General features: G+C 39.5%; 1 protein-coding gene across 14 annotated transcripts in view; it reads left to right on the forward strand.

Moving 5' to 3' along the window:
- The window catches only part of RALGAPA2 (Ral GTPase activating protein catalytic subunit alpha 2), a 323,319-nt gene that overhangs the window by 200,128 nt on the left and 99,036 nt on the right, over window positions 1-24,155 (forward strand). For all 14 annotated transcript variants that reach the window (XM_070588734.1, XM_070588729.1, XM_070588728.1 and 11 more), the window contains 6 exons: window positions 243-426; window positions 5,960-6,731; window positions 7,568-7,639; window positions 12,026-12,149; window positions 13,398-13,553; window positions 19,248-19,406. In XM_070588734.1, the coding sequence (XP_070444835.1) occupies window positions 243-426; window positions 5,960-6,731; window positions 7,568-7,639; window positions 12,026-12,149; window positions 13,398-13,553; window positions 19,248-19,406 (1,467 nt within the window). The remainder of the gene's footprint in view (window positions 1-242; window positions 427-5,959; window positions 6,732-7,567; window positions 7,640-12,025; window positions 12,150-13,397; window positions 13,554-19,247; window positions 19,407-24,155) is intronic.

The raw sequence follows: 24,155 nt of genomic DNA on the forward strand, positions 1-24,155 counted from the left end.
AAGTGCTTTTTCACTTTTGCCTTCCTTTTTCCTTGAGAATATATTTATTGGCATTGATGTGAAAGGAGCAAAATTAACTTGCTAATAGCACAAAGATACTTTGGAAATGGAAAGAATTCTCTGTTTTCAAGTATTACCAAGGAGATGTCCTGCCTTCTGAGTGCTGTTGTAGTTTTGACAGATTGTCAGGGGACGGGAGGTTAGTGTCATCCATGGCACACATTCCCTTCTGTTTTTCACAGGTTCTGCACTGCTGTGTTTGTGGCTCAAGCACATACACCCAACAAAGTCACTACACGTTGACCCTGGCCGACCTGTCATCCACAGATTACGACCCCTTCCTGCCGCTGGCAAATGTGAGGAATTCTGAGCCAGTCCAATATCATTCATCAGCAGAACTGGGAAACCTGCTTACTGTTGAAGAGGGTGAGATTCTTCAGAATATTAATTCTTATGGGCAGGAAAAGGAAGGATTGTAGGCTTTTGTCCATGATTGCTTTTATTTTTTTGAAATCTAGTTGTTGAAATCCTGCTAGAAAAAGTCCTCTGTGATATCAAATTCTGCCTTCCTTGTTTCTTCCTTTTTTCTCTGTTTCTTCTCCTCTCTCTTTTCCCATCTTAGGTGGATTTTGTATTATTGAGGACCTGTATGTTTCAGACCCATTGGACCCACAATAAAGGCTCATTTTCTGTCCTCAAGGAATTTTACATGTAATAGGAGAGACAGGATTAATGCAGAAAGATGAATTTGTGGACTGGTGGCACCATGGGGGCCTCCCATGGTGAAGGACTTAAGCCAGACTTAGAAGGATGGGCAGACTTTGAAAGAAGCTGATAGAGTATTCCCGACCAGCAAAACATCATGCTGAGAGAGATGGGAATTTACATGCCACAGTTTGAGGATTGCTCTACTCATAGCAGAGGTCCATTTTAGACTGTGTGGGTATTGTCAGGACTTAGGGACTGTTGTATGTCCTCCTCAACCACTCTTCTCCCCAAAATGACAAGAGCTCATCTCTGGGCCTTGGAATGTGAGTGAAAATGTGGGTCTGTCATCCATACATGTGAAATAATTGCATAGAACCAAATGCACACACACACAAATGAGTGCATGTAAAACTAGTGAACTCTGAATATTGATGAGTTGTGTCAGTGTCAATTTCCTGATTGTGATAGTGTACTGCAGCTTTGCAAGATGTTACCATTGGGATGAAGGATATTTGGGATCTCTCTATTATTTCTTACAAGTACATGTGAATCTTCAACTGTCTCAAAATTAAAAGTTAAAAAAAAATGTGGGTGTGGAGTGTTAGATCATCCATGAAAATTTTATAAACTTTACAAGTTAAACACCTGGGCCCAAGAATGGAAACTTGTGGGTAAAAACGTCCTTAAAGAAAAAGGCATGAGGGAATGTCACCAGGAAAGCAGTGTCAAAGAAATAGAAAAAGAACCAAGAAAGAGTCATTTTTAGAAAGTCAAGGGAAGAAAGTGAATAAACAGCCAGAAAGGTCACCACTGCCAGGTGCTTCAGAAAGCTCAGGGAGGGTGAGAACAAACAGGAACCGTTTTATCTCCCAACTAAGCATTTGGTGGTGGGGTTTGCCAAGTACTTTGGGTAGAGCAGTTGCTCTGTAGCCACATAGCATAAGCAGGTGACCTGGGGGATGACCACTCAGAACCCTGAGACAGACCTTCTTGTGGGGCCTTTGGTAGAGAGAGGAAGCACACAGCAGGCAGAAGCTGAGTGAGGGGACGAGGTCCAGGGCTTTGCTTGCATGATTGCAGAGTCTGGAGTGTGGTTCAGGCTAAGGGGAAGGGGATGGGTGAGGTGAGGATGAAGAGGACAGGAGGCGGGGTACCAGTTGGGAGCAAGGGCTGTGGAATCGGCCAGTCCTGATTTTAGCTCCGTCTTATAGACGAGCAAACAAAAGTGAAGGGATTTTCCCAAGGATGTATAAGTCAGAAGTAATGGAGGTGGAATTTGAATTTAAGATTTAATGACCAAGTTCCTGAAATATCCTTATTATTTACTCTGAGATTTTGCCACAGAGTGGACCAAGGACTCATTTTGGTTGTGTTGCTAGTGGATGCTACATGGCATATTTTCACATTGCCCCCTTGGTTGACCTGCATTTAGTTGTCTTTTCCTAGAGTTCCACTGTACTTTTACTTCAATATTTTTTTGCCCTTTTTTCCCCAGAGTTGTAAATTCAAACCCTATGTTTTTTTAACTGAAGGCGTAATAGTTGACAACATTGTGAAATTTCACTTGTACATTATTATTTGTCCATCACTATATAAGTGCTCCCCTTCACCCTCTGTGCCCACCCCTCCCAGCCCGCTTCCCCCCTGGCAACCACTGTTCTCTTTGTCCGTGTGTTTATCTTTCATGTATGAGTGAAATCGTATGGTATTTGTCTTTCTCTGTCTAAATTCAAACCATATTTTAAAAAAATAATCGAAATGACCCTTCATCTATTTCTTTTCTTGTTTCCTACCTTGCAGTTCCTGTCTTAGAAGAAAATTAACTTACTTTTTCCTAAAGTCATTAATTTACACTCATCCCACATGGCTATCCCTAAAATAGGTTCACCACTTATTATGACTTGTCACTTGAAAATAATGGGAGATTAATAAGTTAGTGGAAAAGAATAAACCTAAAAATGCACATTTAAATTTTGGCAGTGCTTTTCTTTTGATGTATAACACTCTTTGACTTGAATATTCCTTCTCCAAAAAACCTCAGGACCTTGTGCAAAATTGTCCTAATGTAGTTCTATAAAATAATTGTTTAAACTTCTATGGCAAAGGAGTTTTAAAATTTACTAGCATTTTAACTAAATAAAAAAGCAAAGAAGCTTAAAACGTTGGCATGCACTCTCTTGCTGAGTGGTTACAACCTGTTAAGAGTGAAGGGGAAAAATAAAGATGATAGCTTACGTGTTTTAGGTTAAACAAATATGCTCATATTTGAGGGGTTTTTTTCCATTTAATGTCATAATTCATCATTCACAACCAGACTATTCCTCTCAGATAATGTTTCTGATAAGCAATGGTATATTTTTATCTATTATTCTTCATAGGCCAATGCTGACTATTTGATGTAGTTAGTGCTTTCAAATAGAGTTACAGGGGCTGGCCCCTTGGCCGAGTGGTTAAGTTGACACGCTCCGCTGCAGGCGGCCCAGTGTTTCGTTGGTTCGAATCCTGGGCGCGGACATGGCACTGCTCATCAGACCACGCTGAGGCAGCATCCCACATGCCACAACTGGAAGGACCCACAACAAAGAATATACAACTATGTACCGGGGGGCTTTGGGGAGAAAAAGGGAAAAAATAAAATCTTTAAAAAAAAAAAAAAAGTAGAGTTACAAACAAGAGACACCTACAGCTGAGGTGGCTGCTGGCCCAGCTCAAGGAAACGCTGTTCAAGGCACACACAGGTGCTCAAATTCCTCATCATTAATACCTAAGTGAAGGGGAGGGAAGAGCCTTAAAACATGAAAGTTAAAGGACAACCTAAAATTACTGCTTTTATATTTCCTCTCTAAATTTGGGAAAATAAATATTTGAAATATATTTCTTCATAGTTTGTTCAAGTCATGAGCTTGTTTTTTCAATACTGGAGTCTAGATTTTCTCTTTATTTTTGAGGGAACTCACAGGCCTTTGATTCAGCTGAAGTCTTCCAGTGAAGAACAATTCTCATTTCATAAATAGTCCCTTTCCTTATGTGGGGGATCAGAATTGGCTACCCCAAAATGTGTCTCTTTGATATTTTTAAGAACAAAAGACTTCGAAAAAAAAAACTTTGACTTTCCCCCACTTGCCTAAAAGAGTTTAAAATAGAAGGGCCTATTCCAGAAAGAAGCTAATACCCATAAGATAACTGTAATGTAACGTAAAATGTGTCTCTTAGGTCACATTGTCTATAGTTGGCCCAGTTTCATTTCCATTTCCGTCTCTAAATTGCCTTCCTCCTCCTTGAAGTCCCAAACCAGTACCCCGACACCCTCCTTTGTCTTCAGCTAAAAATGGTATTTAGCGTGGCAGCTTCAGCCATTTCTGGCGAGTTGCTCAGTTTTCCTGGGTTTCTCCCATGTATACATGTTACAAAGTTTTGTTTGGTTTTCTCCTGTTATTCTGTCTCATGTCGATTTAATTCATAGCCCAGCCAGAAAGACCTAGAGGGCAGAGGAATCGTCTTCCTTCCCTACAGTTACTTTTCAGTACCAAAGATACTTCGGGTTTTTACTGGATGTGTCTTGGTTTGTGACTTGATTAGTGGACTCCCAGTTAATTTCCCATGGTAGAATTCAAACATAATCATTAAAATATAATGCATCTCAAATTGAAAGCACAACCTGCGTAAGTAAAAGTAGAAGAAAGTTGCTTTTCCAGTTGTTATTTTCTGCCTTGGGCTTTATCAAATTGGACCTTTATCCTTAGTTTCCTAGCCTGCTATACCATGTCATCACCATGCAGTGTCTTACATTGTGGACTCCTGAGCTCCCAGCTGGCTGCACCTTTGTCGTTGGGGACATTAACATTTCTGATGGAGCATATATTCATATGGAATGATAAGCATGAATAAAAAGCATCTGTAACTTTTGAAAAAGTTAATATGGACACAAAAGCAAAGGCATTCATAACTGTGATTTCAAGGGAATTAGTTGAGGTATTTTAAATTTCTCAGCTGTATGGAAATCATACACACTTCAATGCGGGCCGGGAAGAAGAGTTTAATTTCAGAGACAGATGTAGATGACCTCCTTTGCTTATAAAAAATGAATTTTTTTAATATAAAGTTTTATTTTACATTATTGAATGCAGGTGATTTCTTGTTCATTGAAAAGAAAAAATTAGAAGAAAAGTCAGGAAAATCTTGTTCCCCTCAGTCATCACACAGAATTTCTTAGATTCCAGGGTTGTTTCTTTCTGGGAATTAGACATCATACAATTGATGCTGTATAAGTCAGTCAATTGGATTTATAATGCCTGAGAGGGAGGGTGTTTAGCTTGAAAAAGCATACTTACAGTTATTTATGTTTTAATCAATATTTGATTTTTCATGTTATAAATTTAAAAACCAGGTATTTCCTAAATCTTTAAGTCCAAATTATAAATCTTAGTTTATTTAAATATCTAGTGATTTTTGTTGTTGAAATCAAGAGGTTTAATTTTCACTTGTTCTTAGATTAACACACTATTCTTTATGAATTTGGCAAATTAAAATTTCCCTAACTACTCTCAAGCTTAAGTAGTCATTTCAACTCATACTTAGGGATTTGGTTTATCTGCTTTGCCCTTACGCCTCAAACATTTTACAAGGCCTGCTTTTACATGCTATAGTCAAAGTCTTTCTAGATTTTTGAAGTCTTAAAAATTTTGTAAATCAGTTGCTCTTGGGCATTTTATCAACTACAGATTTCATTAAAGCCTTCTAAGTATTGCCATGAATTACAAATATATCAGATTCTGTTAAATATTTCAAATGCCCTGACAACAACGTAAATTGTCACAATGCTTTGGATTGCTTCAATATGTTGAAGCAGTCACAGGCTTTGTTCACTTCCTTTTCAATGTCTACCTTTACCTCACTGAGGGGAGTGAGGTCGCCTCTCTGGCCCAGGCCCCCAGCCCCCTCTCCATCCTCTCCAGCTTCGGATTTTGACCTCCCAGAGCTCCCAGAACCATCAACTCTAAGAACAGGGACCTTTCTCTTTTGTTTATTACTGTGTCTACAGATATTTAAATTTACTTTTCAGAATGAAATCTTCAGGTAAATTGGTTCTTTTATCATTCTCTTTAAATTATGCTTTTAAATTCAAATAGAATTAGTGTCAAAAAAGAAAATAGGTGAAAAAAATTCCCAGATTGAAAAAATCAAACATTCTGAGTACAGATTTTAATCTTTGTTCTCCATGGTCTGTGTATTTCTTTCCTGCTGTTCACAGAGAGGAGGAGGAGAAGTTTGGAGCTGATCCCTCTGACTGCCAGAGTGGTGATGGCCCACCTGGTGAACCACCTGGGGCACTTCCCCCTCCGTGGGGGCCCTGCTGTGCTACACAGCCTGGTCAGCGAGAACCATGACAATGTGCATGCGGAAGCCTCTGAGCTCTCCTCCGAAGTGTTCAGGAGCCCAAACCTGCAGCTGTTTGTATTTAACGACAGCACCCTCATCTCCTACCTTCAAACGCCCTCAGAAGGACCGGCAGGCGGATCACCAGTGGGCGCCCTCTCGGATGTGAGAGTTATTGTGAGGGATATCTCAGGGAAGTACTCTTGGGATGGGAAGGTTTTATATGGACCTTCGGAAGGCTGCTTAGCACCAAAAGGCAGAAGTCCTGCATTTCTGATTTCAGGCTGGCATCATCAAGCAGTTGGACCTCAGAAAGATTGTTCTCAAACTGAGGAGGGAGATGATGTCCTCGACAAATTACTTGAAAACATTGGCCACACAAGTCCTGAGTGCCTTTTACCATCGCAGCTAAATCTAAATGAGCCTTCCCCACCCCCACGTGGAATGAACCGTGACCAAGAGAAGGAAATCATCAAGGTCATTTTGCACCAGAATGCACAAGAAGACGAGTATGTTCAGAGGTGTAACTCTGATTTGGCCATGAAAGTCACCAGCCAGGAGCAGCCCTCACCAGTGGAGCCCCGAGGACCCTTTTATTTCTGCAGGCTGTTGCTTGATGACTTGGGAATGAATTCTTGGGACAAAAGGTAACAATCCCCTCTAGACTTTCAATTATTTTATTGTTATTTTTGTGTGATCGTTCTTTTTATCAATTTGGGGTTTGGGAAGCAAAGAATAGAAATGGAGATTTTTCTCTATTTTAGCATTTACAGCTTATTTTCTGCTGTTAAATTAAAGCTAGGAATGAAACTAACTATGCTCTACTGATGTGCAGATTGAATTCCAAACATCTCTTGAATATTTTGAAGGGTATCAAACATTTTCTGTGTGTGTATATGTGTTAATTACTGCTCTGCCCATTATTGCTTCTGCCTTCAAGAAAGATGTGAATGGACTATGAAGATAAATAAGCCACAGTCTCACCTTAGCTCTGGTGAGGGAGGTAGATTTAATACAACTCTCATGAAAAGTAACATGACACAGGAGCTCAAGGGAAACAGTTAATCCAATAGGAAGTGCTGGACAGTGGAGAGGACTCTGTGGAAGGGGCTGGGTTTGGCTGGACTCTCATAGTGGAGTGGAGGTTTTAAGGACAGAGGTGGGGAAAAGAGATTCACAGCAGAGCTGATAGTGAAAACAGAAACATAGGCACACGCTCACAAGTCACACACTCATTGACCGCAGAGCCATCCAGCGTCACTGGATAGTAATAGGATGCAGTGGGATTTTGATGCCTTTGAATGTATGTCTTAAAGAGAATGGAGTTTATTCTGTAGGCTTCAATCACAAATCTTTTGTGAATGAGGCAGGTTATGTGTTGGTAGATGGATGGACGGAGAGTAGATAGGTTTGTTAATTGATTGGAAAGGGCAAAATTGGTCTGTGATTACACAACTTTTCTTACATCTTTTTTTCTTTATAGGAAGAATTTTCATCTGTTGAAGAAAAATTCAAAATTATTGAGAGAGCTAAAAAATCTGGACTCCCGTCAGTGGTATGTGAAAGTATATCAAAGCACTTTATACTTGTTTATCTTTAGGGGGTGTTTGGATGACAGATATAGATGGAGAAATGAATACACCTACAGAGACATCCAAGGGTAGTTTTGTAAGCTGGAATCCGGTGACATTTGCATGTGCCATACCTTTGGTATTTTTACCCTTGAGGGATAAACTTACATGTTTGCTACACTAAGTCGTCATTGCTCCCACCTAATCTGTGCCTTTGATTGAGGACTTTTCCACATGGCAGAGTGGGCGTTCATTCTCATTGAATCTCTGCAGCCACCTCTTTTTCCAGGGAGGAACACAGGCTTTCCTAACTCAAACAGCCTGCCTGTGCTCACACATACCATGTTGTTTGAAGCAAATGAGTCTGACTTCATAACCTGTGCTGTACGCTGATGCACTGGCATTCTGTGGTCTCTGCTCTGCGGTGTTGACAAAATTAAAACCAGTGTGCGATAACTAGTAACTCCCTGGTAGTAAGCCTCACTCTCCAAAGCAGGCCAAATCTCAGATCTGCCCTCTTTCCCTACAATCTTAGAAGCAATTCATAAGATGAGCTCACAACCAGTTTTTGATTTGGGGAAATGTGTGCTTCCAAAAACATCTCAGTCAAGAGTTAAGTATAGTACTTGGTACATAACAGGTGCTTGAAAGTCTTGAATAAACTGCTTCTTTAATCTTTAGTTTTTAACAAGCTCATTTAAAAAATTTTTTAAATTTCTCATTAGAGAGGAGAAACCTGAAGCCATCATTCCTCGCATTGCCCTTCATCACAGTCAGTTTCCCCATTGTTGTTGTGCTTCTTTTTCTCTAGAGCAATAGAGACCGAATTCTCTGTGGAAATTCTGGGAGGGATTTCTTCTGAAGGACTTAGGGATTCACTTTTCTCTCTCTTGTCCTCCAGTGTTAAGCAAGCAGTCACTTGGGCTCCAGACTCAGCTTTTCGAGCGTATGCTAAATTATTCTGTGCTTCGTAGTCTTAAGTGAATATATTGGTGTCTTGTAATTGTGGCCAATTTGTTGAGTGTTAATGCACTTTAGTTGCATGAGGTACAATTGAATTAGCTCCCTGGGGTGCTGTTGCAGTAAAATATGGCTTCGGAGAGCTGAGTGGCAGATCCTCTGCCCCTTGATTAACCTTTGCTTGAAACCCCAACGCCTGGATTTAGTGTCTTCTTGACATCTAAAAAGGTATCAACTTATTTTATTGCAAAAGGTGTTTTCCAGGTTCTTTTTGAAAAACTAGAAATAAGTTGGGGACTCTACCTATGAAAAATCTACACTGTCCCGTGTATTGGTCAGTTAGCAGGTAATAACATATCTTGTCCCTCAACTTTCAATTAGTATGTTTCTATTTATTTCTGATATCAATTAACCTCCGTGCTGTCGAGGCATAGTTCCTGCTTAGCATGTTCTTAGGAAAAGTAGAGACTATCTTGCAACTATTATCTATATACTTTGAAGTTAGCAGAGATGTAAATAGTATTATGAATGTACATACAGACTACAGTGGTCTCCCCTTTTAAATATTAATGCCTCTTGTCACCACATGGTAAGGTGAAAGTTAAAATCATGTTTTTTCTTTGTTTGGCTTTTTAATGGGACATCACGAGGAAACTGAACTATTCTGGTCTATTCCTTATAAGAGAGAAAAATGCATTCTAATGAGGGAGAGGAAATTGTTGATTTTATGTGTGTGTGTTCCTGAATTACCTGCTCCTTCATGCGTTGGTCCTGTAGCTTATGGTTATGAAGCGCTGTTGGTGATGCTAATTATCATTTCAAAAGCCTGGCTCTAATAAGGCCAGACCCAGCATCTGCATCCTAGCAGGCTCTCTGTGGTGCTAACATTTTGGAGGATGTGAAATTTGATGAATGTGTACAGCTAAAGGTCACCTTTCCTCACACCTACACCCGTTAGGCGGTCGTTGGGCTTGGCTCTGTTTTGCTCCACCTTGAGTTAATGAGGACCAAGGACCTCTGAGCAGCTACAGTGTAAAAAGCGGGGACTAGAAGGAGAATAAACAAACATTTCAGATAAAACTAAGATTGTTTTTATATATGTAAAGTGTATAGAATAGAGAAAAATTAAATGCCGAGGACTTTTAAATATATAGAAAGAGCTACAGAAAGAAATCGAGTAACTATACTTTTTTCTCCTTTTGTTGAGACTTAGGTTATGGCCTCATAGGTTATGGCCTCTGTTACCATCCAAGCCCCTAAATTATTATAGCTCTAGAATAAGCTAGTCAGAGTCTAGACTGCTGGTGTGTCCTGCCTGTGTCTCAGGGAGTAAATGGTGTTGCCATTTCGGGACTCTCTACTGCATGAGGACGAGCTTTCTGACAGTCTGAGAGCACAAGGTCTCTACCAGAGCATTGGCCCCCTAGGATCCATAACCAAGAAACTCCCCTCTCCTCACAATAGCTGTTCCTGTTAAGAGAGGCACCCCCAGCAGTGTGCTTATGCCACACCAGTCAGGGCATCCAGGATGTCTACCTTCTCCAGGGGCAGCGAGACAGTGTGCATCAGAAGCCTTAAAGATGGGCAGGGACCAAGATTCCATTTTTATGAATTTATTTTAACGACATATCAAAGATAGTGTGAAAATGTCTTTAAAAATGGAAGCAACCTAAATGTCTAATAACAAGGATTTGGGATATGGTATATTAAAATAATGGAAGGTTACACAACCATTAGTAGCTTTGTTATACAAACACGTTATAAAAGTGTTCATGCTCAAAAATGGTTTAAATAGTGACTTTTGTATTATGTATATTTCACACAATAAAAAAGTGTTCACAAATATTTTAAGTGAAAAAAATCAGTTGCAAAGCAGGATATAGTAGCCTCTCTTTTTTAATGCAAAAATGCATCCTAAAATGGTAGCAGTTGTGATTGCAACCTATGAGCAAAGAACATAGTGATGTTTTTATTCTTCTCTTCACTTCCTGTATTTTCTAATTTTTCTTCTAAGTATGTTTATTACATGTAAACTATGGGGGAAATGAATAAGCTATCTAGTAGAATAGAAGGAGAGTACTTTCCTCCTTGATTTATTTTTATGATTTTTGAGTTGTGTTCCAATTCGTTCTGCTTAATAAGTAGAAAAATAACTCCTGCAGAAGGACACATTTGAGAAAATGTTAAAGTATGGAACCCAAATTCCACCAATATAGATGTCTAATCAGATTCTAATGTTGAGATATTGAACAATTGGACAGTAGAAACATTTCCATATTGTTTAGGCACTTGATAGTTTTTCTTATGAGATTTTGAAGAATGTAGTGCAAAAATAAGAAGAGTGGAACTTCTCTGTAAGTGGTAATCCGAAATTTTAGAAAATTGAAATGAGAGTAAAAAACTCTTGGTTGATGGGGCTGTGGAATGAGCAGTTCTTGATTAAAGCCCTGTTTGAATGAAAACAATGTCTTCATCTCTAAACTATAACCAGATTGCTTGGTGTAGGTCTAGTTATTTTGACACTTTAATCCAGGGTATAATTTGTAGAAGTTGGTTATTAACATATTCAAATATGTCATCATACCTCTGGTCAATGCAGGAGAGATTTAACTGAGCACCTACTATGTACCAAGGACTATGCCAGATGTGCAGAAGGTGAGAAGGCAGGGCTCTTTTCCTCAAAGTGCACATCACATGTGCTTGAATTAACAGCAAACTGCCCAAAACCCATTGTGGAGGAAGTGAATGAGGTTTGATACGGCCAAAGAGATTTCCCTGGACAGCTGTCCACCCTCCCAGGCACCTTCAGATTAGTTAGAGCACATGGTGGGTATACCCCTCACAAAGAAAGTACCTAAGTATGTTCTGCTTAGAAGAAGTTTCTCTTTCTCATAAAGTCTCAGCATATTTTATAGTTCCAGTCAGGGAGCTCCCCAATATCCTTATCTCAGAATGTGGAAAGTGAAATACGGGTGGTCACATAGATCTATTCACAATTGATATCTATTTGAAATGCTTTCAAAGATATTTTTCACCAAAGATGGAGAGAATTTGTCAAATGGTGTGCTCCGACATGCTGTTAGGTATATCATATGTCTGAGAGAGTGATCTCAAGAGCCAGACTGCCCTGCTTTAGTCCCCACCGTCCTGCTGGCTGTGTGTGCTTTTGGTTTACCTTTCTGTGCCTTCTTTCAGCCACCTCTGCAAGGTGGGTGATGATCATGCTTGTCTCATTAGGGTGATTGTGAAGAGTAAATGAGATCATGCGTCGAAACAACTTAGAACAGTGACTGACCTCTAGCAAGTTCTCAGTAAATGTAATCTCTATAGTAGGAGTCATGCTGGTGGTAGTACTAAAATAAAATTTTACATGTAAGAATTCTAACTCCTTTAAATTTAAAAATTTATAGCCGTGAAACACACAAAATTGCAGTATTTTACATTGCTGAAGGTCAAGAAGACAAGTGTTCAATCCTTTCCAATGAAAGAGGAAGCCAAGCATATGAAGACTTTGTTGCTGGACTTGGATGGGAGGTAATTCATTTCATCCAGGAGGTGTTTTATTGACCAGCACTATTTAAGGATGTATATAAACTAGACATTGATTGTGTAAGTTTTTACATATGTTTTTACATTCAGTAGCGTGGGTAGAGTTCTGGAGTTGAAGAATATATTGAATTTGACATCTTCTATTAGTTGCCTTCCAGTACTTTATACGTGAACTTTTGTTTCCTGTTAACTTTCCTCTTACTATAATTTCATTTGCTTTTTCTAAGAACTGAGTAGTCAGATTAGCTCACCCAGCCATAGACAGTTTATAGTCAAAGAAGTCACCTATGGGCAGAGAAGCAATGGCTTTGGCCACAATATGGAAATTGTAGAAGAAATCAATGACTTGATGGGTGAAAAAATGGAGAAAGAGTTGGATGAAGTCAAAAGTTGAAACGAAAATAGAATATAGTAGCCATGATGGTTTAGCTATCAACCTATTTCCATAAGGTAGATCCCAGGATGATTGATATTGAAAACATTTGTTTTTTCTTTACTAAATGGTACTCAGACAGACATATATACCTTTATACACATGTACACACACACACACATATATCTGTCTCCAGGAACATAAATGTAAAGGAAAGTATATTCCCAGAATCTGAAAGAATTGAGAGTAGCTCAAATGGAAATCAGCACAGCTGAATAATGTTCTTACTTTTTCTTACTTTTGGTTTCTTGGTTATCTGTGCTGTGGGAAACTCTGGGTGTATAAGTAAGACTTGTCTCTGAGAGTTGAATGTTAGCAAGGGGACTGACGTGGAGATAGGGACAGGGTAAGGGTACGTTAAGGTCAAGAACATATACTTTCTAAAATATCATGTAGGGTTTAGTCTAAAAGATTTATTGCACTTCCAATAAATCATTTTATATATATATATGTGTACACAACATACCATACATGTTATATGTACATGTATGGTGTACATATAACACCATACATGTACATATATGTGTGTATAAATATACACACACACATAGACGTACACGTCTAGAGAAACATGCACCAAACTTTTGATAGTGGTTTTCTTAAGTGGGTAGAATTTTGGAGCACTTTCATTATTTATGTTTCTTTAATATTTTATTTTGTCTAGCTTTGTATTACAGTTGTTTGTAATCAGCTATAAAAAGGAAAATAATTAGATCATTTGGAAAAATCTACATTCCTGCTTAGTGAATAAGCACAGCTCGTGTCTGACCCTCACTCTTCCTCTCTATGACCTGCATCAGGTGGATCTCTCAACCCACTGTGGGTTCATGGGTGGACTTCAGCGCAACGGCAGCACAGGGCAGACCGCCCCTTATTATGCTACCTCAACCGTGGAAGTGATTTTCCACGTTTCAACTCGGATGCCGTCAGACTCAGATGATTCACTCACCAAAAAGGTAAGGGGCCTCCTGGGAACCATTCTTAGCTGCCCTGGTTTGTAGGCGAGGCGAGGCTCTCCTAGAGCAGAATGAAGGTCACGGATAGCATGCAATAGCATGCACGGAGACCGGTTTCCTCTGGAGGCGGCCTCAGGGTCGCTCTTCTTAAGGTACAGTTGTAGTTAATCTGAAATATCCAGCTTGGAACAAACTAGATAAAGAAATATGTGAAAAGCAATCAATCGTTTGAGTCTTAAATCCTGAGATTAAGATTTATGGAAAAGAAGGGTCTTAAATGTTGTTAATTATGGATCTATCCTCACACGACTACTAACTAACAGAAAGTAATGGTGTTGCCCTCTCAGGTTGGCGAAAGTCGTAAGATGTAGTGACCTTGTGCTGATGGGGATCTGAGAATGCAGGCACCTCTCAGGTTTCCCGTGGGGCGATTTGGCAGTGTCTGTCAAAATGCCAAGTGCAGGTGTGCTGCTGCCCAGTGGGCCTGTCTTTGGCACTTACCTTGTGTTCTCCTTCAACTTGGGCCCTGTGGGCAGTTTTTTCTAGAATTCAGAGGAAACCTCCTGTATCTCTGAGGAGAAACCCCCTAGGGGAACACAGCCCTGTACTTTCCAACGTGCAGGATGTTCACCTCAAGTGATCCTCCGTTAGAGGTGAGGAGCGCCTCAATAGAAGAGGAATTTTATTCTGGGACAGAAGCCTAGAAATCGGAACCACTTCTGTGAGTTCACACAAGAAGTACAACTGCAACTTAGCCTGCTAGTGGGTGGCAGAGCCTGGAATCATTACTTCACACCTACTTTCTCCCTGCAAGGATGCAAGGAACTGAGGACAGTACCTGGGTGGTTGGAGAACAGGTCATTCAGACGGCGACTGAGGCTAGCTGATAGGGGATCTAGTCTGGTGGTTATAGCCAAGGTCTGGAAACAGGCAGACCTGGGCTCCAGTGTGTATCCAGTTACTTCACCAGCCTGTGCCTCAGTTTCCCCATCTATTAAAGGAGATTAAAAACACGGCCTATGTCACAAGGTTGTTGTGAAGTAAATGGATACTGCCTGTAAAATTGTTTAGCATGGTGCCTGATAGGATCTCTAACCATCGGCCTTCATCATTGCCCATTGGTCTATTTGATTCTTTTTTTCCCCTGCCCCAATAGGCAGATAGTATTGGCTGATGGGCCTCACTGTACCTGCCTCTTTTCTCTTCTTTGCGGTTTTGCTTTTTCATTACTACAGCCACTGACGTCTGGGCCATGTACATTGTGGGCAGCAGTGTTCATGACACCTCAGAACTCAAGTTACAGCACAATCACAGACAACTCTTACAGGGACCAAGTGTCTCAGATATGCAAAGCACTATTGTCTGTCACTCCCTAGCTTGCATGCTAGCATGGCCTCCTGCTAGCCATGTGCTAGCTCCTACGGGCATGGAGGAGCTGACTCTACATCTTAAGTACTAATACTGTAGTGTTCTTAGTGAAGGGGACCCTGCTCTCAGAGAAGCTATTTCAGATTACCAAGACCCTAGATAAGGCTTACACATCCTTTTTATTTGTAGTACCTTGTAAATTGCTGCTACTTTGCAAATGTGTCACTATATTCCATGATTTTCTTTTTTTTTTTTAATTTTACTTTTTTCCTTTTTCTCCCAGAGCCCCCTGGTACATAGTTGTATATTTTTTAGTTGTGGGTCCTTCTAGTTGTGGCATGTGGGATGCTGCCCCAGCATGGCTTGACGAGTGATGCTGTGTCGGCACCCAGGATATGAACTGGTGAAGCCCCGGGCCACCAAAACAGAGCACGCAAACTCAACCACTCAGCCACGGGGCTGGCCCCTCCATGATTTTCTTTTTTTCTTTTTTTTATTGTAAAGATTGGTACCTGAGCTAACAACTGTTGCCAATCTTCCTTTTTTTTTTTTCTTTTCTAACTCCCCAGATTCCCCCAGTACGCAGTTTTGTATATCCTAGTTGTGGGTCCTTCTGGTTGTGGCATGTGGGATGCCACCTCATCATGGCCTAGCGAGCCGTGCCATGTCCGCGCCTGGGATCTGAACCCTGGGCCACTCAGCCATGGGGCCGGCCCCTCCATGATTTTCTTATGACTGAGCACTATTTTGTTAAAAGATAGATTTATATTTAAAATATTTTTAAAAATTATTTCCTAAGTAAAGTAGGATTGTCTTTTTTTTAGATAAGATATAGTGTTTTCTTCATAAAATGCCATACTATAAGTAATGTTCCAAGGCTTGGCCTGGTTGGAAGATTCCCTACTGTAATAATCAAAATTCAGCTGATACCTTTTGCAGCTCCAAGATTTAACATCATTAATGACAAGTTCTCTTTATCAGGATGTCTCACAGCTAGACGAAAAATCAGTCACAGTAACAGCACCCCACAGTTCCTTGTCTTATTCTCACTAAATTGTCCCTAACAGCTTAAAAATGCGCTGCAAAATTCTAAAGTGATTCATGTTTTCTTCTGCCCCTGTCATGGGGCCACTTTTTCAATTCTGCAATCCGGTTGCAACCCCATACTGAACTCTTGATCCTTCACTGCAGAAATTTGTTAGCTCTAGCTAGATTAGATTTTTCACAGCTAATCTAACTGCTGTAGGGGTTTGCAGAGTGGGGACAGAGCTGTGCTATTGGATTTGTCCAATTCATTTGACTCCAGGACTATAATTGCACTTATGTCTTACAAGGCTTTTATAGCCTCAGGCTGGCCAGCCGCATAAAAAACAAATTGGCAGTGATACAGTATGAGTGAAAAGGGATGAAAGGCCCACATTATCAGTCTCCAGGCAGCACTGTTCTGGCAGGAAGTTTCTTGGTTAATTTGCAAATAAAACTTAGATTTTAGGATGGGCACACTGTCAGCTGAACAATGGGGATGTCAGGCCTGACTGTTACTTAGTAAAAGTAGCAGCCGGGCCCACTGAGGAGCAGGAATTCTTCAATCAAACAGACGACTCCTTCTGGAGCCAGCTGGCGATGTAATGCAATTAGTCGGGAAAGGAGGTCAGCCTATTAGGTGTGTACCATGACCAGTGTCACCAGTGCGTGCCGCCTGGCAGCAGCATGCAAAAGGACCCAGGCAAAGGGACTTTAAAACTCTGTCAGGACAAGAAGTGTCAGGACATGGGGTTGATTTCTTAAGACTTAAGAACAGAGCATTTGTTTTGAGCCTGTTAAGCATCCTCGAATTCTGGAGCCTGTTGTGAGGTTGAAGCAATAGTTGGCGTGAATGACAGCTCCATTCCAGGATGTGGCTTGTCAGTCTCCTGCCAGATTATGCATGAGTCAGATCAACTTGACTTGTGTGCATGGAACTAACTCACTGGTAGATTTCTAATTTGAGGACCTCTAATCAAAATTCTCCAAAACTCACAAAATGCCATCTCTGTAGTTTCCAGAGTATTCCCTTATGTTCTGACATGGTCAACAATTTGACCAGGTTAATTTTATTTGTTTTACCTAGTTGTGTTCTTGTCATAGGCAGAAGAGGGTGTATTTTTGCTCTTTACTCTGGATTTATCAGCCAAGTGGTCCTGGGGCCTTAGCTCTTAGTTTTGTGAGTTAGCTAATTAAATTGTGGTGTGTCCAGAGGTCTGAGGCACATGACATTGAAAGCAGCTTTGAGATGATGAATGTTGTATTATTTTCACACAAAAATAGCTCTTCCTTAATTACAGAAGTGTCACACTGGGAGGATGGCTGTATTAGTGTGATACTATTCTCGCTTGCTCTAGTTCTGAGAATACAGTTGCAAACAGAATTAGGAGAGACTTACTTGGGTTATATAATTGAGTAAGCTAATTTAGAAAAGGGAGAGTAACTGCAAAATTTCAGTAATTACGGTATTACTTCAGAGTTAATGCCTTGTGACTGAAACTTCTGGATGATGGATTTCAGAATGCTCATGTTAGGTGGTTTGGATCCTGGGCACGGATGTACTGGGTAATTTTACATTTAGAAAGTGATAAACACCATTAAGTTGTTCTGGATCACCATGACTTGTGCTTGACACCCGTGGCTGCATTGTCCCAGAGCCTGTACTGAGGCACAGTGGAATCGTGTGCCCCTCACTATAGGGGCTACTGTACTTGCACCTGTACCTCACTATAGGTTCAAAGGTACAGGTGCAAGTCTCTTTTTTAAAATTTGACTTGTACAGGTATTCCCAGAAGTATAAGAGAGTGAAGAATAAGAAGACATTGCAGTAAACCAACTTCCTTTGTATCCTTGTAAATGCAAAGGAGACCATGTTGGGGTCACCTCAGGTTTTCCATTTGTGGTCAAATAATCTATAAAGAAAATTGTATTTCTACTAACCTGTTTTAAATACAGAGTGTTCCAGAGCATCCTTTTTTATATTTTAACATAAAACTAAAGCATTAGCTTTGACAGAACCTCTGTATTTCATTAAAGTGCCTCTAAATTTAATCATTTTTCAGGTTCATCTATTAAATAAGCTAGGAAGCAAGAAATACTTTCTCATGGTGCATAGTGTCTTCTGCAGCAGGGGAGAGGACCAAAATCTCAAATTCTTGACAGGCGTCAAAGGACGTTCCTAGTCAACCTTTATTGTTTTAGCACTTCAATTTTGGCCAACATTTTTTAATTTTTATAAGCCAGTTTCTTTTAGTCACACTTTCAGTCTTACTCAGATGATTTCATATGCAGCCCAGGCTATGTAGTCATTATGCAGGGGCTTTATTAAACAAGGGTTTTCTTGCGTCTGACAGAGCTTGGCCCTAGAAGCACTGTCAAGGGGTCCCTTCCTGGGAGACATGCTAAGCCCTCCTCAGAAAGCCCAGGAGTCTCTGACTTGTTTTTGGACTCCAGGGCCTCTTTGTGATAGTACAATTAGCTCTTGGCGCAGGCTTAGATGGCCATGAACAGTGGAAACAGCACTGGAGTAGAACCCCAGCCCAGCGTTGCAGGCCCATTCTGCCACATACTGTTCATACGCCCTGGGTAGGTGGGACCTTTGCCTTCCTGAGCCCCCTTCCTCCTCGTTAGATAACATAAAGATGATGTTGTGACCTCAGAGAGTTAGTGGAAAAATTAAACAAAACAGTATGTGTGAACATACTTTCTATGGCATTCTTTAAATGTTGGGTACTAGTGTTCTTACTAAGTTTAAGCAATATTTATTAGTTTCTTAAACAAAGGTAATTTTATGCATACTTTTTCTTAAAGGTTTGTGACAGTCTGGTTTTTATACATTCGGTAACAGTTGGTTTTAATGACTTATGTTCTCCTATATTCGTATTCTTTTTATCTTTAATAGCCATTGAATTAAGAGTTTTATGAAGCTTTACTGTAATATGGAATAAAAGACTCATATTGTTAATTGTTTAAAACATGCTCAGCAATATAAAGCATCAGGCTTTGATGCAGGAGTAAAATTCAATTTTAAGAAATCCTTGAAAAGATCTTGTTCCCATCCAGCCGTAATGTACCTGTGATGCATACGTGCATCATCTTAGTACCAATGCGTTTCATAGAAGGCAAGCTGTGTTTTCAGGCACATGTGCTTTTTAAAATCCTCATAGAAGACACTGGTGTTGTAGCCTTTTTGGGGAATGAAATATTTTTGCCTCTGAGTATTATAATTCAATTTGTAAGCCATGACCCCTCATAAACTGCTGTTATCACTCTGATTAATAAAGAGTCAATTTGCTGTTGCAGCTCCGTCACTTGGGGAATGATGAGGTCCACATCGTCTGGTCTGAACACTCCAGGGACTACCGCAGGGGCATTATCCCAACTGCCTTTGGAGATGTTTCAATCATTATTTACCCAATGAAGAATCACATGTTCTTTATCGCTATCACGAAGAAACCCGAGGTACGTTTTCACCACATTATTGCTCTGACTCATACAACATTTGCCATATGATTCACCATTATTGACAACAATGATAGTAATATGCTAAAAGAGAATTTTTTCTAACTGATGAATGTCTGACGTGTATATGAATCACATATGCTATATAGAATTAAATATGAGTTGGGATTTTCAAAGAATCTTTCATCATGAGTACAGAAATCTGTATTTTATTACTTAGGCTCTTTGAAAGTTATAATGTAAAGACATTTAGGATTTTTTTAATGTTTTAAATTTTTAAAAATTTGTAATTTAAGATAAAGTTATAATTTTAAATTTGAGGCGCATTGATTAATAACAGTAAGAGTTGAACGAAGCCCATATTACATCTAGCATTTTGTGCATGGCTGTGAGTATATGATCCAACATTGCCTGACAGATGGGCGCTGCTCACCAAGCCTCTGCCTGTGCTGATCGGGGTCAGTCCTGAAGAACTGTGGCATGTCCATGAAGAGGCCGGACCTCTGTAGCACAGCCCGTGTGGTGATTTTCAACAATTGAAGTACCTTGACACAGAATCAGTCCGGCTGTGTCAATTGCTATTGATCATGGGAACGGCTAGAACAATCCAATGGTTGTGTGCCGTGTGCTAAATTGGCTGCAGTTTCCATCCTTACCATGCCTTTACTGGTATTTTAGGGGTGCTTTATATAGTGACTTGTTTTCATTTCGGAATTATTAATATAAGGGCTTTTTATTTTAAGTTTTTTAATTAAACATTTAGCTTATTAAGTCACTCCTCTTCAAGAAGATGACTTTGCATCTTTCAGCTTGATATTAAATATAATTTCATTTTCATGTCAAATTGTTCTCCTGAAGAAAGTAAAAGTTACCATTCTAAATACGCTCTCTTTTTAATCTTTAAAATAACAAGTAACTGAGATTTTGATATTTATAACCTAATCTAAAGTGTTAAAGTTGTAAGGATTAAATGAGTGGAGAATTGAAAGGTGCTCGAACAGTGCCTGGCCCAGAGCAAAAGCTACTTAAGCGTTAGTTGTTGCTGTTGTTACCTTTTTTTTTGTTATAGTTACTACATTGAAAATAGATTAAATAATGAGACCCAGGTTTAGCATGCTTATTATTTCTCAGCCTAGATTCAGTGTGGTTCAACTCCTGAATTCACAGAAGTGAACCACTCTGGCTGGTGAGGAGCCTGACATAAAGGAACTCTCTTTTCTGTTCCGGGAGCAAAGATGCCAAAAGTTCTTCATTTTAAATATATATCTTATCGCTCATTCAGGTTTCTGTGTATGTTAAGTTTTCACTTTTGTATAAGAAAATGTCTCTTCTGCTAATAATATTTGTGTTTGACCATGAAGAACACTGCTTTAATTTTAAGAATTAAACTGAAAATTTTAATATTAGACAACGAGTAAATTTACTATCCTCTAGCTTTCAAAACTGAAAAATGTGTTTCTTTAATATTTAGTATGGATTAACTGGCTTTATTAGTTCATTTTCAGCATGGCCCTCTAAAATGCCATTTAGTGTCCTAAAAATGTTGCTTATTTTTAATAGTAAATAAAGAACATAAAAAAGATATTTCAATTCACTTTCTGGTGTCTAAAGTGATTTTTAAAAAGGTATTATTACACTTATAATGCATGAAAACAAGTATTAATATACCTTTTCAAATTTCTTTAAAAAATGTGTGTCTTATAAATTTGGTCATAAATTCTGACAAGATGAATTGAGCAAATCACTTTCTTAATATTTCAATTCAAAAAGCCTAAAGGGAAGAAGAGAATAATGGCCAACTGGAAATTTAGTGTTATCCTCACGTTTAAAGTACAAACCATTACAATGTAATAAAATTAATCCCGACATTTCCAGGGCAAGTGTGGCTGACCTTTTGTTCACCAACCACTGACCCCAGGGTGAATGCAAGAGGCTTGTGGAGGGAAAGTCTGTTTGTTTGGCTTCAGTCCCTGGTATTTAAATTGCATTCCCTAATCAAATGAAAAGGCTGTCCTCTCTATCAGGTTACAGAATCCATGGCAACATTTGGCCTTTTATATCCATAATGTTAGCCTTTTTGTTTGCATCTAAGTAGAGACACCTGGAGCAATGTTAACATTAACCGATTTAGCATTAATAGCTTCATTATATAAGAATTTCTGATCAGATAGCTGTTACTTTTGTTATATTGCTTCAGCTTGTATTGTTGTCATTTTTTATCTCCCTGCTTGGCAACCAGGCAATGATTTGCAAATTTTTTTTGTCTTGATTAATTAAGCAATATAATTATCAGTAACCGTGATGCAGTCTTTGCTCAACAAAGCTTCTGAGAGAAAACAATGGTAAGTCTGTTAGTATGAATGCATTCCACGCGTCCCAGATGCATGAGGATATTATGGACAATGAGGGGAAAGGCCGCCTGTGAGCGAGGACAAAGGGTGCCACGCAGACTCGACACACTGCACATACCGCCAGGGACATGCTGCGGGCTCCCTGGGACACAGACGCCTCGTTAGATTACAGCTAGTCAGCAGAGATTAATTCTCAGCCATTTGGTGCCATAATTTACCCATTCCCCAGTCTTTTAACTAGTGCTCCTTACTATGGAAGTGAAGGCTTTGTACTCAAAAGGTTTATTTAACCTTGTCTACTTTTAGGGATCTCCACCAAAATCACTATTTTTGCTTAGAAATTGTAATGACACAGCTGCTTAAAGTTGAGGAATATTCCTTTTGGGAGGACGGGATATGCACAAGCTTCAGAAATTGTAGGTAAACTCAAAGGCATTCTTTTAGCACCTGTATGTTTCATCTGAATATAGTGTGACTCTGTGGTCTAAGTACATTTATTTTACTGGTCTCTGAGCAGCCATACTTCTGTAAGAATAATTTTAATCCTTTTTTAGGAGGAAAAAAACCTCATCAGTACACAAAAGTCCTGCTCATTGGATAGAGTCATGCATATTCAAATTGTACTTTCATTCACTCAGCCTCATTAATAGCGTATGTAATAATGTAGGGCCATTTGTAATACAAGCTCACAGGCAGCATTGCTTCCAAGTCCTTTGAAATTTAACATATTTCGCTTTTTCATTCCATACACCTCCCTTAAATATACAAATTATGTGCCTGGCAGAATCCGCCTCCTCTTAATAATACACAGCATTTGTGAAATGGTATGTTGGAGAAGTGTGGGTGTGCTTGCGTGAGCTCATAAAACCCTCACATCTCAGAAGCCCTGCTCACTTTTCTAGCTTTTTATTGAACTTTTTTTTAAATAAATAAATAAAAATCAGTGGACTTAGCAACATGATTGTTACTTTTAAAATAAGTCAATCTCCATAAATATTGACACACTGGTCTTTGGTCACGGAAAAGAAATGTGCTATCGTCAGACTTCTATTTTTTCCTACTTTTCTCACTAAGTCAGTGGTCAGGGAAGACTTACATTTAGAGCAGAATATGAGTGATTTAAAGGTTTGTTAAAATGCCTAGTTTGTTCTGCAGAACATCGTTGGTAAAGCCTCCATGTTGCAGTGAGTACCCAGGTTTCTTTCCTTCTTTCAGTAACTGAAAATAATGTTGGTGTTCAGAACATTTGCTTTTATGAATTTGTGAAGGTAAGTTTTAGTGTTTTTGCCATGTTTCTCTCCAGGCACATTAGTTGCTGGCTGGTGACTGTCTGACCAAAGGGTAGACTTGCTGAAGCAACCTTGACCGGGAGCAGTTAAGACAGGAGGAAGCTTTGATGAAGTGTCTTCCTTGTCACCTCAACCAGAGTGTCCATTTCATAAATGAAAAACATGTTTATGTCCTCCAAACTCTACTTACTTGGCCCTGGTAGATATGGACATGGAAGAAAAATGGATAACGATGCAATCGTTTCTGAGAAGCCTAGCTGGAAAGAGTAATAGGATAGAAGATAGGACCCCAGGGTTCCAGTTCCTGTGCTGCTACAAGTGGGTGGGTGTCTTGGGCAAGTCTCTCTATTTCTTTGGACCTTAGCTTCCTCAGCTGTAACATTCAGGTTGGGACCAAGGTATCTATGCAGTCATTTCAGGGATTCTAAGTGCCCCTTTAAGTCAATGGGCCCTCGCTGGATCCTCTTGTTCCTAGATGGCGCATCCTTTCCCTAAGTTGTCCCTACTCACCAGGCTGCTGTTGAGGTGGTGTCTGGTTCCCTTACAGACTCAGCAGCCATTGTGAGTGTGTGTGTGTGTGTGTGTGTGACCCTCTTCAGGATGATGGCTAGCCCAAAACTTCCACCTGAAGCAGATGCCCAGAAATGCTGGTTAAGGCTGATGCACCAGAAGTCACAAGAGCATTTGCACATGTGAGGTCGAGAGGAGCCAGTATTGGCACCTGTGTTTGAAAGGAAATCGTTTAATAGTGTTATAGTATTATGTAGGGAGTGTGTTTGACTGCAACATGGCTATGTACATTTCTTTATTTTTATTTCAAATGTGCAATTTTCTTAAATATTTATCTCAGCCCCAACCAAATAACCTTTTATAAGATTAAGTCATACACTTTAAAATACTCTGGGAAATTCTCAGGGAAAGGTAAGTTGTTAACTTTTGAATACGTAAAGAATCGTTTATTTTGAAAAGGTAATTGAAAATACTGAATAATCAGAATTTACTAAAATACATTATTAAATGCATTACTGCAATATGTTGTTTTGATAACTTATTATTATTACTGATTTTTTTAGTAAAGGAGTGACACTGAGAACTTTATGAAAAGGCAG

This window comes from Equus przewalskii, chromosome 21, assembly GCF_037783145.1.
Source record: "Equus przewalskii isolate Varuska chromosome 21, EquPr2, whole genome shotgun sequence".
In the NCBI taxonomy this organism is placed as follows: Eukaryota; Metazoa; Chordata; class Mammalia; order Perissodactyla; family Equidae; genus Equus; species Equus przewalskii.